The sequence below is a fragment of the Scardinius erythrophthalmus genome, assembly GCF_964197995.2.
Source record: "Scardinius erythrophthalmus genome assembly, chromosome: 12".
NCBI classification, from domain to species: Eukaryota; Metazoa; Chordata; class Actinopteri; order Cypriniformes; family Leuciscidae; genus Scardinius; species Scardinius erythrophthalmus.
The window spans coordinates 4,262,181-4,284,611 of record NC_138232.1 but is presented as its reverse complement, the minus strand read 5'-3'; the positions used below and the strand labels follow the sequence as shown (position 1 = coordinate 4,284,611).

Here is a 22,431-nt window from a genome sequence, read left to right as displayed (position 1 = left end):
GGTCCTTTGCACCATGACCTCGAGGTTACCCCCCCCAGAGATATCAGAGATATCAGCCGGATGGCTTAGTGCAGGCGCTAATGGATCCAAGGTTGTATCTCAGAAATGACCCCACTAATAATGCCCAGAATGGTACCAAACTTCTACAGTAGTACAAATAGGTTCTGTACTCATAAAACGAGGCATTGGACAGTTTGTAAGTACATCAGGAGTTTATTTAAATAACACTTGCCTGAAGGCTCATGCTACCGCTAACCTGGACGTCAAGGTCACTTCCGTGATTTGGTAAAAGCATGTAAAAGTCCTGGCAGAAAGCGATGCATAAGCATTTAGTGTAACGACGCCCAGTTCCAGGAATTGGTAGTAACAGCTTGCAACAACTATTAATTAACACTAAGTTGTCAACACTTCGGAAAAAATAATAATTCGTCGTTACACTACATCCTTATGCATCCTATCGGTGCTTTCTGGGAATCGGGCTCTCACACTAATTTGCCCTGTTTAGTAATTCTGGCCCTTAGTTTTTAAATAACTTTTGACATTCGGATCAAGTAATGAGTCAAGATGATGCTAAAATGGTGTCTGATGTTACTATAATGGAGGCGGTTCTTTTGTCGCACTGGAAATAGAAGGTCAAGTCGAGGACATTGCATTGTGGGATACAGTATTCAGTGTACAGTGTGCATGGTTGTGCACTGCATATTTTGGCAAATTTACAGGTCATGTTGTTTTTCCAAGCACAGACATCATTTTCATTCTGCATTCAACGTACATTCTATTTACTGCAGAAATAGCAAGAGTTGAAAGCTAGAATGCTCTTCTGAATAAAGCCAACATGAAAATGACATTTGCAAAGCATTTTACTTCAGTAAGGTGACATTTCCGGGTGCAACAGCATATTGAACAGAAAATAATAATAATAATAATAATAATGTTGAGTGGTACACATACGGCCGCGGTTACACCACCAAAAAAGAAAAGCTGCTTCAGACGTGGAGGAATTTGCAATGCCTTAATATGAAAACAAACATTGAATTTCTTTAAAACAACATTTATAAAAAAGTACACAAAGGTCCATTTTGATTTGATGCACAAAATCACTTGAAACTCCTGCTGTCTGCTTGTTAAACTGAGAGATTAAACTGAAGGAATGCTATAAATGACCGCATCACCCTGATAACAAACATGTCTGTGTTTTTCAGAGAAAACACATCACCGGCACACACAATTACACCCCATTTTCTGCTCGTTTAGACACGTTTCAGGCAACTGATTTGGAAACGTCGTCTTTGAGGGGATCTCAGCTCGATGTCCTTTATTTGTTTATTCTTCCACCTGACTATCCTTCACTCGAGTGTTTTTTACACTCGAGCCCATTCATAATTACCCAAGACAGCTTCTAATTAGGAGCTCAAAATCCACACAGGACGCACTGATTGGTTCATTCGCCCCGTCCATAGACCACCTGTTTAACTCCATTCATTACCTCATTTGTTAATTTTATCACCCTGTTTTGAAGGTTTAATTAAAGGTTGAGAGAGACAAAAATGACATTTTGAGGACTCTCTCAATCGCACCTTAACACTTTTGCCTTTTAATGTGTGTTTGCATGTGTGTGACAGTCCAAATTTAGCAATATAAACTTAATAATTATGGTTATAAACATAGACAACATCCTCATTTGATTTTCTAAACCCTGCTCAAAGTGCAGATCTTCTTACTATTTTCTTGCTTACTACATATTATGCCCTTTTACTATAGGTTTCACGCTTAAATATTAAAATACACATTATTTTGCAATTTTTTTACTTTATTGCAGCACCTCTCTTCCCAGTCTGCCAGTAACACTTTGCGGTGCGTTTCCCGAAAGCATCGTTAGCCAACTATAGTCACAAGTTCCATTGTTATCAGCATAGTTCAACGAGTCGGTGTTTCCCAAAAACTGAGTTCCAACGAACATTCGCAAACAGCATCGCAGAGTCGTGTGGTTGGAACGACAGCTCTCGATCTGTGGTTAGAAGAAGAGTTTCTTGTTTGCATGACATGTGCACTTAATAAATCATTACTTTGAGCAAAATAAGTATGCTGGCAATCAGTACATTCTATATATTTCATTTAAAATACATACAATTGTCATTTACATCTTTTAGTTTGTCATGATTTAAAGCGTCGTTTTTGAAGAGTGTGCGAACGTGCTCTAGTACGTAAGAACGAGCCTATGATTGAATCTGGGAAAAAAGCAAAATAACTGAGGAAAATGAGAATTAGTCCTCAGATGACATGTCCGTAATACTATTTTATTTGTAGTTTGTTGGCTTTCAACATAAAACTTGGTGAAATGATTTCAGTGTGTGTATGAGTACTTTTTGAACATTTCCTGCACATTTATAAAATTGATTTTCGTGATCATTTTGGCCTCTATAATCATGATAAGATATTTTCATACCGTTTCATCTCTAGCTGCATGGATGTGCAACTGTGTTCTACCTGTCCTAATGTCATATTTCAATTTTAGTCGTTCTATTTTGAAAGCTGCAACAAAAAACAAGATACAAAACATCTAGCCTGTGTCCTTTCACTCCTCTAGCATGTACATGGCATTTGTGAACCTCGAACTCCCCTGTTGCTTGTACATCAGAGGACTTGGCAACTGACAGCCAGCAGGCAGATGTTGGTGTTTGAATGTAAACAACTTAGTGCTTTTGGACCAATGGCGACATAATCAATTAAAACTGAAGCCACTGAAGCATCTGGATTATGATCATGTACTATGAGTTTTTATTTTCTTTAGTTTTGAGTACTTTTAGATATCCGTTTACCACCTGGAATTTTAAAAGTAGCGTAACCAAGGATTTGCAAATATTTTCTACAGTCCCCTTAATTGCATTAATATAGTAGAAGCTGTCCATACATTGATAATTGTTTCTGGAGATATGCAGGTGTGTGTCTGCAGTTGAACGTATGAAGGAATCAAGCTCTGCGCACTTTCTGACCCCACGTTTCTCGGGCCGGTAGGGAGCGAGGTAGGGGTCACGAGTGTCTCAGGTGGGTCGCCGTCCCCTTGGCCCCTTTAACGATGAGCGATTTGCTCCAATTAGAGACGTTGACAGCCCCTAAAGTGCTGAATCATTAATCACACACATGCCGCTTCCACCGCACAAAATCACACTCTGATTTATGACTTCTTGGGCTCCATACTTTTCTCTCTCTCTCTCTCTCTCTCTCTCTCTCTCTCTCTCTCTCTCTCTCTCTCTCTCTCTCTCATTGAGCCTCCATTCCTCCTCTACTCATCCGGCTTGATATAACGGTGTCCTTCTCCACAGTGTGAAATCAATCAGCCGAAGAAGAGAGTCGCCGTGACCCTTCACTTATACAATGAAAGGTTGTTCCTGAGTATATGATACATACAAATACGGTGACGTGTATATTTGTGTCCCAGAGAAGAATTTAGTTGCTCTATTATAACTTACATTATCTTATATTAAAGCATTCAGTTTTAAGTATCAACATCGTCTCACATGTTTCTCCATAAAATCATTGATGTGTCTGTACCATTTCAAGCTTTGTGTGACACAATAACTCAAATGTACGGACACCAAACAAGCACATTGTCAAATATGTAATAAAATATATAATAAATATTTCTTACTGGCAAAAAAACTGCATTACTTTTTTATATTATGAATAGTAATAATAAAACAAATAATAATACATAAATATTATTAAAATATTATATAATACAAATAAATGTTAATCAAAATTGAACATACATAACTTTTGAAATAACTGAATATATATCCACTGTATATGACTATGTTTTATATATTCTGTATTATATATACAATTTTGTGGTTTCTGAAGAAAAACACTAATACCTATTATTATCAAAACCTCTAAAAGCTATTTAATAAAAAAACAGACATGAAAGGACTCGTGACAAGAGCAAACACAAACAAAAATGAACAGTTTTCATTTGAAGCAGCACAAAACAAATAAAAAAATCACTTACAACATCCGAGTCGGCTTTGGAGTCGTAGTACTGGATGTCATTTTCCTAAAATAAAACAAAACAAAAATCACGTAAACATTTTTTTTTTGGTCAAAATTACTGCTTTGAGGAGCATTAAAAACCATAACTTCCAGTCTTATCATTTTGATTCACCTGCTTTCTGTATTATTGTTTCTATGCGAAACCAAAAAAAGTTGTCCTTATCAGCCCAGTTATTTCCTAAGAAAATAAAGCAATAATGAAAACACATCCCTGTCCTGAGGGCGCTGTCATGAGAAGGTAATTGTAATTTGTTCTGAAGCTGTCTGTTGTGGTTTTGTATTTGCTGTCGCATGCGTGTCTTTTTTTGTTTGCTGAATTAGGGATTTGCTGCTGACATCTGCTCATGAAGCATAAAGACTGTGCCTTTTATTAAATAAATAACTCTGAATCTTCACATATAACATGAAACATAACCCTGAAACTTCACCTGCCATTAGTTTTGACCCTCACTCACTCACTCACTCACACACACACACACACACACACACACACACACACACACACACACACACACACACACACACTCACTCACTCACTCACTCACTCACTCACTCACTCACTCACTCACTCACTCACTCAGACACACACTCACTCAGACACACACTCACACCCTCACACCCTCAATCACTCACTCACTCACTCACTCACTCACTCACTCACAGACACACACACACACACACACACACACACACACACACACACACACACACACACACACACACACACACACACACACACACACACACACACACACTCACACACACACTCTCACACACACACACACACACACACACACACACACACACACACACACACACACACACACACACACACACACTCAATCACTCACTCACTCACTCACTCACACACACAATAAAAACACATAAGGTCAAACATACACCTTTAGTAAATTGAAGCGGACAGACTATTGTACCTCAATAGTCTGTTTGTCTTAGTACTCATTTCTTTAATACAGAATTTCCATATTCTTTTTATAATTCATTACATTTAGTAGATCAGAAATCTGAAAGTTTTATGCCACTTACTGTATATTTCACAATAAATCTCATTACTACTATTGGAAACACTATAAAGTGGTGTGCTAGAATTTCTTCCAAAATATGAGAAAGATCCATGACGGAACAAGCTAAAATAGTCCAAAGGATGTTCCCTAGAAACATCCCGGACATAATTTGACATATTTTAGAATACAAAACCATCAGAATGTTGAGTAAATGCGAGTGATGTTGTGTGTGTGGCAGTGATATGAATGGATAAGCATTAATGTGCTGTAGTATCTCTCAGTAGATGTGATGTGCTGCTATATTGTTTGCGTAGGACTGTTTCAACTGGTTTAGAGCAGCATATTCCTCTGTCCTGATGCCAGCGCTCACACACACACACACACACACACACACACACACACACACACACACAGAGCCCCTGCGGTCTGATGTCTCACGGGGGTCGTGTCTGATCTCCTCCCTCTCTCCTCCTCTGGTTTATACCTCACATTCACACAGGGGACGCCACATCAAGGGTAAAACTGCTCGGATTTCACGGCTTTCCTCTTATTTTTTCTGGAGCATGCAGAATGCAGAATTTCTATATGCTTGGAATACACAAAATAATATTGTGCTTGTTATATATCTTAAAGATTTATCAGAATATGAGGATTGATTTTTATCAGCTCCAGTATAACCTGTGTTGAAAAAAACCCAATACGATTTGAAATTCTGGTCAAAACCCCTGCATGTAACTCTCTTTGAGCTTGATTTTGGTCAAATGTTAATAATATAATGACACATGCAAGTGTCTGACCATTTATAAATTCACAATAGCAATGACAGCGCAATGTAAAAAAAAAAAAAAAAAAAAAAAATCCATTTCATGAAAAGTAGCATTTTTGGAGTTATGATGTTTCTGCTATATTAAATACTTTTTGAAAACTGTTTCAAATAGTAGTATGTTATTGTTTATACAAAAACTATGCTTGTTGAATAGTTCAGCGACTGAAGTTATTGTCTCAGAAATAAATATGTTTTGTTTTTTTTACTATCCTAACATGTGTTAGTGCACTTAAAGGGATAGTTCACCCAAAAATGAAAATTCTGTCAGTAATTACTCACCCTCATGTTGTTCCAACCCCGTAAGACTTTCGTTCATCTTCGGGACACAAATTAAGATATCTTTGATGAAATCTGAGAGCTGTCTCTCTCCTTCATAGGCTGATAGGTAGGCTAATCGATATCTGCCATCCCAGTGGAAAAGTTAGTAAAGACATTGTTAAAATAGTCCAAGTGACTCCAGTGGCTCAACCATAAGTTTATTAAGCGAAGAGAATACTTTTTGTGTGCAAAAACCCCCAAAAATAACGACTTTATTCAACTATTCATTTTCTTCTGTGTGTGCCTCTGAGTGAGTTCAAAAGTGTAATAGCGCAACGCTTCTGGGTTGTACATCAGAACGCAGGCTCACTATTGGCCGACGCTGGTCATGCGTGTGATGCTGGCCAATAGTGAGCCTACGTTCTGTAACGCTGTTACACTGTGTGAACTCACTCAGAGGCTTGATAAACTTAAGGTTGAGCCACTGTAGTCACTTGGACTATTTTAACGATGTCTTTACTAACTTTTCTGGGATGGCAGATGAAATTACCAAGCAGAAGGAGTCAGCCAGCTCTCAGATTTCATCAAAAATATCTTAATTTGTGTTCCGAAGATAAACGAAAGTCTTACGGGGTTGGAACAACATGAGGGTGAGTAATTACTGACAGAATTTTCATTTCTGGGTGAACTAACCCTTTAATGTGTCAGTAAAGGGATGTTAAAAGTTGCATCTGGGTTCATTCGTAAACATCACTGAAAATGTAGTTGTTCATGTAGGTTATCATAAAGACAAATATGATTAGTATGCACTACAGAGTAGTATGTTAGTATGCTATTCCAAAATAGCATCTCCTTCTATCTCTCTCTTGTTCTTTATCTCCATGCCAGTTCTATTCCCGTCTCTCTCTGCAGTGCCAATCCAAACAAACCAGACGCCAACAGCACAGTGACAACAACAGCGTCTGAGCTGGTCACAAGACAGCGGTCAAAAACGCTGACAAATCTACACAACCCAGCAACTCACACACACACACACACACACACTCTCACAGCAGCGTTCTCCCGGGACACTGTGGGGAGCGGGAGCTCAACAGATAGAGACAGAAATAGAGCGCGAGAAAGTTCCATTCCTTGAAATCAAAAAGCCAGTCAGTCGTGAGCGATGACCTCCCGCCCTCTCGAAATCTCTCTTCTGGGCCCTCTGGGTCTAAAGCTTCCTTCCCCAAGAATCCCAAATGCACAACACACTCATCGTCAACGTCATTCCATAAAAACAGGTGCCATGTCTTTTTAAAAGAGGTGATATGAAGATTAGATACATATACATACATATACATATAATTATATATATATACTGTATATATATTTACTTAGATCCAGACTGGAGAAAAACTAATTCATTGTATAACTCCATTATGACAAGCCAAAAATCTGCATGAAAATAATAAAATATTTTAAAATACAAAAAAAGGTACTGAATATATTCTGACATGTTTAGACAAATGTCTATAACAACACAATGTTGAGTTTATTATTCAAACATGTTAATAAGCCACACATTTTGTAGGATGACCCTCTAGCTGTGCAAAGGTCACACGCTCTCTGAGGGGTTTAAAGGAGGGATACAGACGACAGAGAAAGAGAAGGACGAGGAGGGAGAGGAAAAGACAAAGAGATGGAGCAATAAGAGCTGAAGCGAGAGAAGAGGAGCGAGCGATGGAGAAGAGAGGAAGGGATTGGGCAGCAGTGGACTATTAATAGAAGCTCTCTGCAAAGACAATCCCTCTGGCGGAGTGTGGGCGTCTCTAGTGAGCCAGTGGGCTGCAGTGTGTGTGTGTGTGTGTGTGTGTGTGTGAAATGTAAACATGTGAACTGTGATCTTACAGTAGCAGTAGCAGCTCAGCACAAGATGTCTACCTTCACACACCTGTGCTCAACACACTAATCGCACCTGTCATAGACACCAAACACTAATAAATTGTTTGTTTTTGTTCCCTCACCCAACCCAATATTATATAACATTATATATATTATATATATATATATATATATATATATAAATATTGGTATTTTTGACAACACTTCATTGCACTTAGTTTATTATTTCAGATGCCTTTTTAAAACACACACACACACACACACACACACACACACACACACACACACACACACACACACACACACACACACACACACACACACACACACACACACACACACACACATATATATATATATATACACACACACAGACCTGAGATAAACAGACCAGTCATGGCATTTATTATAAAGCTAAAATAAAAAAATCCCCCTCAATATCCACACTAAAAGTCGATTTCACCCTGAAATCATTCCTCGTGTGGGACTTGATTCTAAATTAGATTCAATTTCCAAAAATAAGTGACAAAAATGAGTCAGCAGAATATGAATGAGGAATCACTCATATTTGTGCGTACAGTATGTTTTCCCGGGACACATGAGTCCACGGGTCCCTCAGGCTCCAGGACCCATCTGTTATGACAGGTCTGTTTCTCATCCACACTCTGTTTCAACTCACTCCATCCTGGTAGAAGCTTTAGAATAAACACACATTCGTAGAGATGGCTTTTTACATTTTGTTCTGGCATCTAATAGGAAATATATAATCAAACTTTCATTTAGTATAGTGTTAAACAAAAGACTACATGAATGGATGATGCTAGTTTAGAAAATAACAAATCAATTCCAATGTGTTATGGCCTACAAAGAGTGCCTAATTTAAATAACGGCACAAAATGAAATTGTGACAAAAAGAATTGTGTTGCATCAACTCATTTTAATTAACTGAACATGCAGCAAATGCATTTCTCAGTGTGTGCATTTGTCCTGCCAAAGCTTGGCTGAGTGCAAGTTAGGTTTGGGCCGATAGACAATGCCATTGTCCATCACGATGGCTGACAGACATTACAATGTTGAGCCGGCATAGCGATACGCAAAAGCACAGTTTGAATCACGCATTCGCTCCTTAGTGGTCAGAGCTTGCCAAAATCGAAATTGCTGATGAGATGTAGAGGAAAATATCTAGTGGAAAATGATCATCGTCCATCGCGATGTTTCACTGTAGACATCGTTTGATGACAAATTGACATTGCCCAACCCAAGTGTAAGTCCATAATAAAGTAGAATGACAACAGTCAATAAAACATTTATTAAATCTCAACATCATCCCCGTTCAGTCAGTGATTCCAGCCGGGCTACTGGCGGTCAGCTTCTCTGCTGTTGCTATAGAAACAGGCATCTTTGTTCTACAGCCAGAATAATGCTGATTTGTCCTTTGAGGAAGCACTCGCTCTCATTTCACTGTGTTTCACCTTCTTGTCATTTTACTCTCTCTCTGATTCGACAAGCGGGTCATACAGATGTAAAAATTCACCCTCATGTTGTTCCTGTCAGAAACCCAACTTTCTTTTGTTAAAGGTGAAGAGCAGCAGAATACCTTTGCCCAACGTTTGGAAATTAGACATTGTTCTTAGAAATAGCAGCCTGCACTTTCCATTTGGCAGAAGAAAATCATTCAGGTTATGAAAACACATCGGGGTGAGCAAAAAATGACAGAATTTACTTTCAGAAACTGGTTAAAGTTATTCTTTCTACCAGCAGGGGGAGATTTATTAAGTTAGGAGACACTTATGTTCAGAATAGCATACTATCATACTACTCATACTAATTCTCCTTACTACATTTGCTAAAACTCTATCCCATGATGCAATGTCCATGACTACATCTTTACTTCAGGAAAAGTCATTATTTTATCAGAGCAGGGTTATTATCGTAGAACTAGAACTATTAAAAAAAATTCTGTTAATTGCAATAAAGCTACAATTAAATATGAATATCAATTAGATTAGTTAAATTAGAAATGTTGCCTTGGCATTAAACTGGAAAAAAGTAAAAATGACTAAAATGATTAACTGGAAATAAATAAAAACTAAAACTGAAATAAAACTTACTTAACGTAAATAGCAATATTTTTTTTAAAGAAAAATAAAATGACAAAAGCACATTAGACTAAAATTAACATGAAAACTAAAAATATATAAATAAAAGCTAATTCGAAATAGGAATAAACCTATAACAAAATCTACAAAAACTACAAAGAGTTTTTACTACAAAGAGACACATTTTACAAATGGTACCTCTGCATTAAACCCATCCAAGTTAGTACACACACATTAAGAGCAGTGAGTAGTGAACACACGCGCACACACACACGCGCACACACACACACACACACACACACACACACACACACACACACACACACACACACACACACACACACACACACACACACACACACACACTGACTGCTATTTTCTGAAAATAAATCATTTTTCAAACAGCAAATTGTTCCACATGCTATTTTTTTTAAACATAGTAGGCAGTTGCCAGTATATAGTACGTAGTGTGCAAAATTTGATTTTGATTTGATTTATTAGACAAAATAATAGTGAAAAATACACTCATTTCTCTAGGACAACACAATAAAGTTTAAACAAAACTTATTTCCATTGAGGTTCTTGATGTAAAGCACAACTTCACTCCTAGAGACAGGTTATCTTGGCACTGCATACTGTTATACTTACAACACTACAATAAGAACACACATTTCCAAAATATATATCACAATTAAACATCCACCCAAAAACATTAATACAAATGAATCACTAAAACAACTTATCTAATAGCCAACTTTTAACTTTCATACTAAAACTAACCATATTTAACATACTGTTTACATCTAGGCAACTTATTCCATTCATGAGTATTTAAAAGACCTTCGACCGTACGTTGTTTTGTAATATCCAATAGACTCTGCCTAGTATTATAACCAGAGGTGTAAAAAGTACTCAAAAATGTTACTCAAGTGAAAGTACAAGTACTGAGGGAAAATTTTACTCAATTAAAAGTAAAAGTATCTGGCCAGAATCGTACTCGAGTAAAAGTAAAAAAGTACCACATTAAAATTGTACTTGAGTATTAAAGAAGTAAAAGTAACAGCAAGAATAAAAACTAGATATTCTTGTTTAAGCTTTTAATCTCTAAAATCATTAAGTGAATGAACCACATACAAGGTTTTATCCTGCTTTAGAACTGTTTGTATTTAATTGTATTTAATTATCAGACTACTATCTAATGCCAGTATGCAACATTCTTTAAACAATCCACTAAACATGCTTTTACCACTAAAAGAAAAGAATTCGCTAAGGTACGGCCACGGGTGCTCTTGGTCCTGTGGCTGATTTTGGACTGTGTTCGCAGCTGAATCACGTTCTACCTCCATTTTCTTCCACTGATTGACCATAGACAGTAAAAGAAATGGACACAGCGACCCCATAGATTTCAACGGAGAAAAGTGAAGCAAATTAGAAGCACTCACTTCCTGATGGCTGAGCGTACTGCGCAGGCTCAATCTGAGTTTGACGACGTAGATATGACGTGAGCTGACCGTTTAAGTCTTCTAGTAGCTGTGCCAAGAGAAATCTAACTTGCAGAGACGGAGAGCGTGAGTAGTAGCTGTCCATGAGCTAGGAGCAGGAGCAACTTTATGATTCTCTATGGGCTTCTCCCTTGACTTTATGCCTCCACGTCCCCCCGATTGACTGCGAGCTTCTCCTCCTGTCTATACGGTAATTTCCAGAGAGTCGCGTGGTTATGACGCAATCGTTAGCCAATTTTTACAAAACTGCTTCTACGGGGCCATAACGTAAGATACAAGATAATGGAGCCTTTCATACATTGTCGAGTTTCTTTAGAAATAAACAATGGGCAAACAGGGTCTTCAAGCGCCTCAGATGTAAAGTTATTCGCTGTCAAAGTGAGGCCAAAATGAATGGGAGTCAATGGAATGCTAGCAGCAGGTGATGGCTCGTTAGCCAATGGCGGCGCCCAGGGGTGGTATGCTCTTCGGCTGCTGGATTGCCCCCCTGTGATTGACTGTTATAATTTCTCTAATTTCTAGGTCAAGGTGCTGTGCATTGTGGTAATAGATGCGACATGACGTCACTTCCAAAGGACCAATGAACATGTCTGACCAATTTGGTGAAATGTGAAAACGAATCTCATTGGCAGAATAAATTACATTTTAATTAAACTAGGCATCAGCGCAATTCAATTGGTTTGGTAATAGCAAGGGAAAATAGAATGAAGTGATCTCCAAAAATTAAGTACTTTTTGACTATAAATAAAATTGTAAGGAGTAAAAAGTAAAATTTTTTCTTAAAAAATGTAATTAAGTAAAAGTAAAAGTAGTGATTTTTAATTGTACTCAAGTAAAGTAAAAATCCCCCAAAATAATACTTAAGTACAGTAATCAAGTAAAATTACTCAAGTATTTTACACCTCTGATTATAACAGTGTTTCTCACTTAGCCTAGAAAAATACATATTCAAATATGAAGGAGCTCTTTTATTAATTATCTTTAATTTAAAGTGCACAACTCTTCTTTCTAGGTAACCACTTAAGATGTCTAAAATTGGAAAATGGGAATTAAAACCTAAAACCAGCCTTATCAATTTATTTTGAGATCTCTGTAACTTAACCAGCCATAAATGAGACAAATCAGACATCCAAGAATACATGCGTACTCCAAATGACATAGCACTAAACATGATGCAAGTATTTTTAAATTTTCCTTATCCAAAAAACTAACACATCTGGCAAGAGATTTTGTCCTAGCATTAACCTTCCCTAAAATTTTCATAGCCATACTTGTACCACTTAAATCATTGTCCAAAACACATCCAAGATAATTAACAGTGGTTCTATTTGATATTACACAATCCCCAACCTTGATAGATAAAAAGATTAGACTAGTTCTCCAATGCAAACATTGCCACACACAAATGATTTGGCACCTGCAACAAACCACAAATTACAAGCTGTTATATTTCTCAATTAATACCTACTCAGTATCAATTAATACACCGACTCAAATGAACACATCTTTCAAATGCTCTTTTGAATGTGGCTCTCCTCATTTCATCATCTCCATCCACATACATTCACACAAGCCTTTCATGACGCTCTCAGACACTTTGACATTTAAATTACAAACGATCTCTGTGTTATCCATGGAGACAGCTTAGAACGGAGCCGTATCTCCTCCAGACACACACTAATTAGTTTATAATTACAGTACACACACACACACACACACACACACACACACACACACACACACACAGACGCTGTACGCCATGATCTGATCTTAAAAGTACACATAGCACAGTGGGCAACCCATTTATTTATGGATTCTAATGAATTTCCGCGTGAAGCGGGATATTCACATAGAACAAGAAAAAATGGGTGGGATTTGAATTTGTCTATCACAAATTTATTTAATTTTTGAATTCATGAAGAGTTTAGATGCAAAAGCCTCTAAGTGCCATCTGAAATTTTGGTGCCAAAGAAAATTTCAGATGGCACTTAGAGGCTTTTGCATCTGAACTCTTCATATATATATATATATGATTGGAATAACATGCATGATTTGTTTACAAAATCAGGAACATTTTAAGTAAACAGGGTCGATTTTGATTTCACACGGAAAGAGAAAGATTAATCTTGGTCATTTTTAAGTTTAAAACGGCTGTCAGGCTCTGTGTTTGTCACACACACACAAGTGCTGACGGATGATCCACAGCAGAGAAATGACACTTGGTACCGAGCAAGAATTATTGGTGGAATATTACTGCGTCTGTGTGTCATAAAATGCCACATTCCTGTCAGAAAAACTCCAATAACGTGTTGTGTTTAATATATCAATAAGTTACATGCTTTACTCTGTCTGACAGACTGCTCGTCCATAGTATCTGTGACTGTTTAAAAATAAGACAAAACTGGAAAAACCATGTTGGTCCTGGACTGAGAGAGCAGAGAGTTTGACTTTACATCTACAGCAAATGAATTACCCACTAACTTACATTTACTCATTAAACATATCACAGTTAAGATGTGAGTGTACTGAAACCAATAAGATTTAACTGTTCAGCCCTCTATCGTGGATCATGCATGATACGACCAAACTCATTTGTTAAGAAAATAAATAGGATCAATTTTAATTTGACATTAAACATGAGAAAGACAGAAAGACTGTGCATGAGAGGCCTGAGGGTCCGGCTCCTTATTAGAATATGACCCCAATCCCAGCGCTTTTAAACTATTACTGAGTGTTTGAGCAGCGTGCAGATGTTCATTTTATTGCCAATAAACAAATAAACATGGAGATAAAACAGCTGAAATAGTCTGCGCAAATTTGGATGCAGTAAATGGCCATTGCCATGCGAAACACATCAGTGTGCTGCATCATGAACACAGTCTCATCTATCTATCTATCTATCTATCTATCTATCTATCTATCTATCTATCTATCTATCTATCTATCTATCTATCTATCTATCTATCTATCTATCTATCTATCTATCTATCTATCTATCTATCTATCTATCTATCTTCTACACTTATTGTGCATAGCAAGTTGCATACATCAGATGCATATAAATAAATTAATTATAATAAAAAAGTTTGTATGTATATATATGTATATATATATATATATATATATACACACACACACACACACACACACAATACAATGAAATTTGTCTACAATAACAATAATAATGAATCTTCCTCTTATAATCATAAAGCATTTTTTAAATTATTTATGTTCACTTTTGTAAGAAAGGCACTATAGATTTTATCGTTACAAAAATATTATGTAATTCAATGGAATGGCATTATAATGCATGTCAAACACTGTATCTTTGTGTCATTCTTCATTTAAAACCATATTATTTAAAATCATTATCCTTTTATCTATCTATTTGCCTTTCTCCTTCATAACCTGTTTTTCTTACACCTTATTTCCTTCTAATTTCTCTCCTTTTGTTGCTTTTCTATTGCCCATCAGATCGCTGGACCTGCAGGCAGCACAATCGCTCCGTGAATATTCCAATCCTCTGATAAGGCCAGGGAATGCTATCCTGTTGCATTGTGGGTAATACGGGTGTATATTGTTCTCTGAAAGGGTTCCATTGAGGAGTCTGTGTCGAGAAGCAGATAAAATCGTAACACGGCATGGACACACTGCCTGATAACGGCACGATTCAACACACATTTGCAAGTGTGCGCACACACACACACACACACACACACACACACACACACACACACACACACACACACACACACACACACACACACACACACACACACACACACACACACACACACACACACACACACACACACACACACACACACACACACACACCTGATCTGTAAAAGAGTGTATTAACGAGCAAAGACAAACATCAAAATTCAAAAGAGCCCACACACAAGCATCTGATGATATGTAGATATGGCTCAAGTCCCTCCCTCAGTGTGTCTGTGGGATTTTTTTTTTCTAGTTTGATTGTTTTGTGAAATCAATCACAAAACTTTGTTTTGAGAACTTTGTTTTGAGAAATCACAAGTCTGATTGCTAAATGTATCATTCATGTAAATAGAACAATAATTAGGGTTATGTGTTTGTTCAAATCACTAACCCTGAATATGAGTCATAGCAATAGTTACTGGTGGCCAGTAGGTCTTACATCAATGTATGTTTAAACTTATGCCACAACACAGTAATCATAACAATATGATTCAATTCTTTATGGAAATTTTATCCAAAAATGTTTTATATGTTAAATAACCATGTACTAATACCCGAATATTATTCATAACAAATGAATGGTAAGTCTGGCATTAGTGCAAAAACAGCTATCAGTCAAATAACATTGAATGTATATATTTAAAAAAAAAATATATATATATTTTAACTTATCAAATACTGACCGTTTCATTAAAAGAAAAAAATTAATGTAGCCACTTTGAATAACATAATGACATTTCTGATGTTCAAAATGTCCCTTCTTATTTTCCATCGAAACCATTATATTAAATATAATAAAAATAAAAATATATAATAATATTCACAAATATGAAAAATTATTAAAAATGTATTTAATAGGTTTTTTTATTAAATAAAATATTATTTAAAATAATAAAAAGGAAAAAGAAAGTCAGGATAGCTGACAAGTCTAAAACAGAGAAATTCTGGCAAATATAACATTTTAAATAATAAAAAAATAACTTTGAAAAAGTAATTAAACAGAAGCAGTGGAAAAAGGGGGGGAAAGTTTAAAGCTATTATCTATTCTTAAAGAAAAAGTCAAATAATTGGCTTAAAAGAATCACCCACATACAGTAAGGCCCTCGTAATACTGATGCCATCCTTAACAAACATAACAGATCACATCAACAATAACAGTAACAGTAACAGTAGTGATGCATTTCACGCTAAACGGATCTCTCCTCACTATTTCACACTCGTCTTGTCCTACATTTCCCCCTCTTTCTTTACTTATTTAAAAAAAATGTCTAAATGAGCGCATTTCCCAGAGAGAGCCAAAGAGCCACTGGCCCTCTTCAGAGCGGCCCTGAGAGCGGCCAATCAACAATCAGCGGCCGCCGCGATAACCCTGTTATTTCACCACCCCGTAATCATTTCCATCAAACGCAGCGATGTCCATAAAATCTGCAGACAACATCCAAATCAGGCAACCTTTTAGAGAGGATACGCATCGAGTCAAGGACGCTGAGAGACAGAGAGAGAGAGAGAGAGAGAGAGAGAGAGAGAGAGAGAGAGAGAGAGAGAGAGAGAGAGAGAGAGAGAGAGAGAGAGAGAGAGAGAGAGAGAGAGGTATGGATGGATGCATATGGATGCATGCCAGTCCAGATGTACTGTAGTAGATGCACTATAAGCCCATTTAATACACATCGACCAGACCAACGCATAACCAGATAATCCACGACCCATAGCACACACACCATACTCACCATGCAAATGGCCTGTTAACATTTCCCAGGGATATCATTTGCAATTGAAAAGTGTGATTGTGCTCAAAATGTCTGGCAAAACTGAGGGGACAAAATTGTTTTCTGTCATACAAGTGCAAACATATTCATTCAGCCGCTTGAATGGATGTCAAAGCAAATTTTTACACCATCTGCCAGTGAGAACCAGCTATTACTACTATTAGCTGCCTAAAAATTCATCCAACAGTCCCTAAAAGTTACTCTAAAAGAAGAAATTTCCCAAACCAAACCATTTCCTTACCAATAAATCAATCAATATTATGATGGTATCATATGGTAGTACTATGGTTCTTTGATACAGTTTATTCCAAAGTACTGGACTACAGTGTTTAGTACGGAAGCGTATTGCATTCACTTGAGAAAAAAAATCTACTCTGTTTTTCTGAATTAATGAGTTAATTATCTCAGAATTACGAGATAATTTTTCATGAATAAAAAGTTTTTGCTCTGTTTTTCTGAATTAATGACTTAATTATCTCAAAATTATGAGATAATGTTTTCTTGAAATAAAAATATTTGCTCTGTTTTTCTGAATTAATGACTTAATTATCTCAGAATTATGAGATAATTTTTCATAAATAAAAAGTTTTTATTCTGTTTTTCTGAATTAACGAGTTAATTATCTCAGAATTATGAGATAATTTTTTATTTTACAAAAATTTGCTCTGTTTTTCTGAATTAATGACTTAATTATCTCATAATTCTGAAAAACAGAATAAAAACTTTTTATTTATGAAAATTATCTCATAATTCTGAGATAATTAAGTCATTAATTCAGAAAAAGACCAAAAAAAAATTTAAAAAAAACATTATCTCATAATTTTGAGATAATTAAGTCATTAATTCAGAAAAACAGAGCAAATATTTTTATTTCAAGAAAACATTATCTCATAATTTTGAGATAATTAAGTCATTAATTCAGAAAAACAGAGCAAAAACTTTTTTCCATGAAAAATGATCTCGTAATTCTGAGATAATTAACTCGTTAATTCAGAAAAACAGAGTAGATTTTTTTCCTCAAGTGAATGCAATACGCTCCCGTAGTTTAGTAAAGAATGTCCAGAAAACATAGTAGCACATGGTAGGTTTTGTTTGTGAGTGTAGGCTCAAGTTTCTTTTTTTTATTACAGATCTACAGGATTTTTTGGCCGTAGCACAAATACTTAAAAGCACGGTTATAACTTCAAAAAAGCATGAGCAATCATACTTTAGAGTGATGCCTGCTTAGCAAGAGGCAAAGAAAACAATCATTTTTCAAAATGATCTAAAACTAAACAACATTCACAAAGATTCACATACCTGAGACTACAAAATAAGCAATGACAGATAAATGATGTTTCATTATAAGTCATTTCAGTTTAGTTTTTAGAGTGGCGCAGAAGCAAGTGCGATTATTGTGTTATTTGCCTCAGCGTGAACGACAACGGATGATGAACAAAAGAAAAAAAGTGTGTGCTGCATGAAAAACAAGTCCCAAGACTATTTTTCCACCTGATAAACAATGTTCTCTTGCAAAAGTAAGCAAGAAAACGCCTCAAGACTTCCTGCTTTTAAGCTGAACTTTCAAACATGCATTAAATTGTAACAGTACTTGAATCAACGCTGCATCGACGGACTAACTGGCTGTGAAATAAACTACTGATTGTTTTCCAAATGACTTTATGCTAAAAGAAGCAGAAGATTACGGCTGATCAACATGTGGTGCTTCACTTTATCTGAACCTGTGAGAATCAAATTTATGACAAAAAATACTTTCATTCAATGGAAGTGGTAAAAACCTCATCAACAAACTGTGAACGTGTCCATGAGAGAAGGTGTTTGCTATCCTCCCGTTTCTACCGCTTTCAAAAGAGCTACTTTTCTTTTTTCACTTCGCCTCCAGTCTCACACACACACACACACACACACACAGAGGGACAAAGAGACCTTCATGGAGGTTTAGCGTGTGATGAGATGGGCTGTTGTCTTTTGGAGCGTGGCGAGGTGGATTTGGGGATTTATCGATCTGAATCGCAGCTGTATGGAGAGATCGATGGAGAGGCTTTAGAGACGAGGAGAACCTCAACCCCTGAGACCCGTCTCCTCATTCGGTTGGAATGCGGGGGGGACTTTCATCCTGTTTATATAGACTGTACAATCATATACAATTATGTTCACAGCAGATGATTTCTTATTAAAGCAAATCTTCAAAAAGTGCATGAGGTGTAAGTGGCCTTTACTAAAGCTGGTCTCAAGAGATACAAATCAAGTAATAAGGCGAGACCTCAGGCGGCAAGAAGAACGGCAAGACAAGAAATATACGGCAATTTCTTTAATGGTTATTTGCAGCACATTAGTTTCAGAGAACACTCATCTCATAAAGAAATGCTTCAGAAGGGTTTTGAGTTAACTATGGGTGTATCCACACCAGGAAACTCCGATAGTTCACTTGCTTTGATCCAATCCTAATACAATGTTGATTTTTCTTTTTTTTCTTTTTTTGGTACGGTTCACTTTCACACGGCTTTTTTTTGCAAGTGAACCAAAATTTGTAAACAAAACCACACGTGTGCTAAGGTCGTCCATTCATTGGACAGGAATTCTCAAGCAGGGAAAAGCTATTCTTCTATTCTAAAAGCAGGAAGTGCACAAACAGGCTCAGCATGCCCATACAGAAAAAAAATTTTTTTGAAATATATTTTAAAGTGTCAAAAATATATGTGGCATATATTCTAAATACATTGAAATATATTTGCATTGTTGTTCACTTATATTTATCATTTTGAAATATATTCTGAAATATAACAAAAATATATGATGAAATATATTTACATGTATAACATGTAATGTAAAATATATGACAAAATATATGGTCATAAAATGTTTAGCTTGCTAAAGAAGGGTCGAAAATGTATTTTGATCATAGTAATTCCTCTACCTTTTCCCCTACACAACAGTAGGCTACCATATTTCACTACTGTATTTTGACACACAGCTATAATAAATACTGTACTTACATTTAAATGACTGCAATGTAAAATGACAGATAGTTGCTTTCCTAGGACTATTAGGCCATATTAGGTGGCACGTACCTCACACTAAGTGCAATTATTAGATTTATTGTTGTGTTTTATTGACATCTTTCCTGAAATCATTTAAATATTGAAAAGTATAACAGTGGCACTCCAACAGTGAAGTACACTTAAACAATAGATAGAACTCAGTGTCTAACACTGCATACACACACTATTAAATAACTGTATTCAATTCTGTAAAAATCTGCATTCTGTGTGTTATTTCCTACATAAAATTGTCATTTTAGGCCAATAAAGTCAGCAAAGGGGCAGCTGTGGCCTACTGGTTAGGGCTTCGGGCTTCGGGCTTGTAACCGGAGGGTTGCCGGTTCGATCCCCGACCAGTTGGAAAAATGTGGGTGGGGGAAGTGTTAGAGCACTGCTCTACCATGCCCACATCCACAGCTGAAGGGGTCTATCTAAAAAATAAATTGCAAACGTGTTGTTTGTTTGTGAAAATGTTAAATTTCAAATGAAACAATTTGCAAAAGTTAAAACATATATGAACATATATGTTGTTAGTAAATATATTTACATATATTTAACTAAAATATATTTATTGGGCCAATTTCAAATATTTGCATATATTCCAAAATATATTCTGAAAATATATTTCAAATATATTTCTTTTGTGTATGGGTGGAGATCTTTTGTAATGCAATATTTGTTCTTTAACTGATTTGGTGTTTTTCTCTACAAACGCAATATGAAGAAACTAATGAGCATCATATGATACAATGTCATCTATACGATGTTGTAATTAGAAGACGACGATGTGCTGCAAGACGGTTCCGGCGGAGAGAACATGCTTTTAAACCATTTAAGCGCGATAAGACGAAAGAGAACACTCTGTCTGTGAATGTCCTGACATGTCCTGCACAGACAGCGCGCCGGAATCGAATTCAATAACACACACCATTATGACAAAATGTCCGTTTTGTTAAGTATCCTCTAAGAGCAGTCAAATAAAGTCTTAAAGCTGCAGTGCTTTCTGCAATTGGGTCGGTTCACGTTCACACCGTAAACGAACCGTACCAGAGTTCGTTTGGAACCGTACCGAAACCACCTCTTCAGCCGGGTCTCGGTTCGGTTGTTTGGATAAAGGTCCGCACCAAGGGGGGAAACGAACTTGAGTTCGATTCAATCGAATCAAACAAGGCATGTGTGAATACACCCTAAAGGTACCGTTGGCTGAACGTCTGATGCTAATGGGACACAAAATGGGAAACACCTCAGGAGTTTCGAAGTCGTCGTCTGATTGGTTGAATTCTACAGGATTTCCTGGAGAAGTGTGTGTCACGTTCTGAAACGGTCCTCCTGGAAACAAAGACATCGTGATGTCAAACCCCCTCATGGAAAAGGAAAGCTGTTGTGTTTTCAGTGAGCGCTAACCAGGATCAACTTAACGCTGGATTTTCAAAAGTATGTGAAGTTCGTGGTGCCACTGTTGCAGTAAACTTGCACAATGTTCTTGAATGAATAATTTTAGAACGGCGTTCTGTTATTGTAGGGCCATTGTCTTTATATTTTCACGCCCCTAAACATGACACGGAACAAAACGAACTGTGATTGGTTGCTTTACATGTCAGTCTTTTGGCCAATGAAAGCTTCGATGGAGTCCAGACCTTCTGCCGTCAGTCTGAAAGTCAAAACTAGGCTGGAAGAACAATTTTAAATTGATTTTGAATTTAATGTGAGTTTGAATATCATTTTGCGTGACCTTTATAGGCATACTGTAAGAGACGTGTTTTCTCTTCGTATCACTGCTTGGTTTGGCAATCTGATACTGACAAATAGGAATAAGATGAATAACCTTGTAAAGGTGGCAGGAAAAGTCAAATCCAGTCTATTGACATTTATCATAGACTGGTAACTTTTTAGTGAATGTTTTAAGTAAAGCACATTCAGCTTTAAGAAATTTAGATCACCCATTATATAAATAATTTCAACTGCTGCCTTCTGGGTGTTGTTTAATAGTGCCGGGTGGAAGAAAAAAAGTTTTTCTGTGGCTGTTGGTTTAATTAACTCTTCATAGATAGTTTACTTTGATATGAACTATGATTTATTGTTTGTGTATTATGTATTGTCTGTGTATTATGTATTGTCTGTAGGTCTGTTACCTTCTGCTGCAAAACTAGTTTCAATGGGGACAATAAAAGTAAAGCAAACAAAGGGATAATTCACCTCAGATCTTGAAAATAACTGTGAACTCAATGTGAATAAACAAGAATGTATTCTATGACAAGGATTGTTG

General features: G+C 36.5%; 1 protein-coding gene across 1 annotated transcript in view; it reads right to left on the bottom strand.

Annotated features, from left to right (window-relative positions):
- cacna2d2a (calcium channel, voltage-dependent, alpha 2/delta subunit 2a) overlaps window positions 1-22,431 on the bottom strand; it is a 221,880-nt gene that overhangs the window by 83,882 nt on the left and 115,567 nt on the right. Inside the window, exon 5 of the mRNA XM_081381233.1 lies at window positions 4,010-4,054. Coding sequence (XP_081237359.1) covers window positions 4,010-4,054 — 45 coding nt within the window. The remainder of the gene's footprint in view (window positions 1-4,009; window positions 4,055-22,431) is intronic.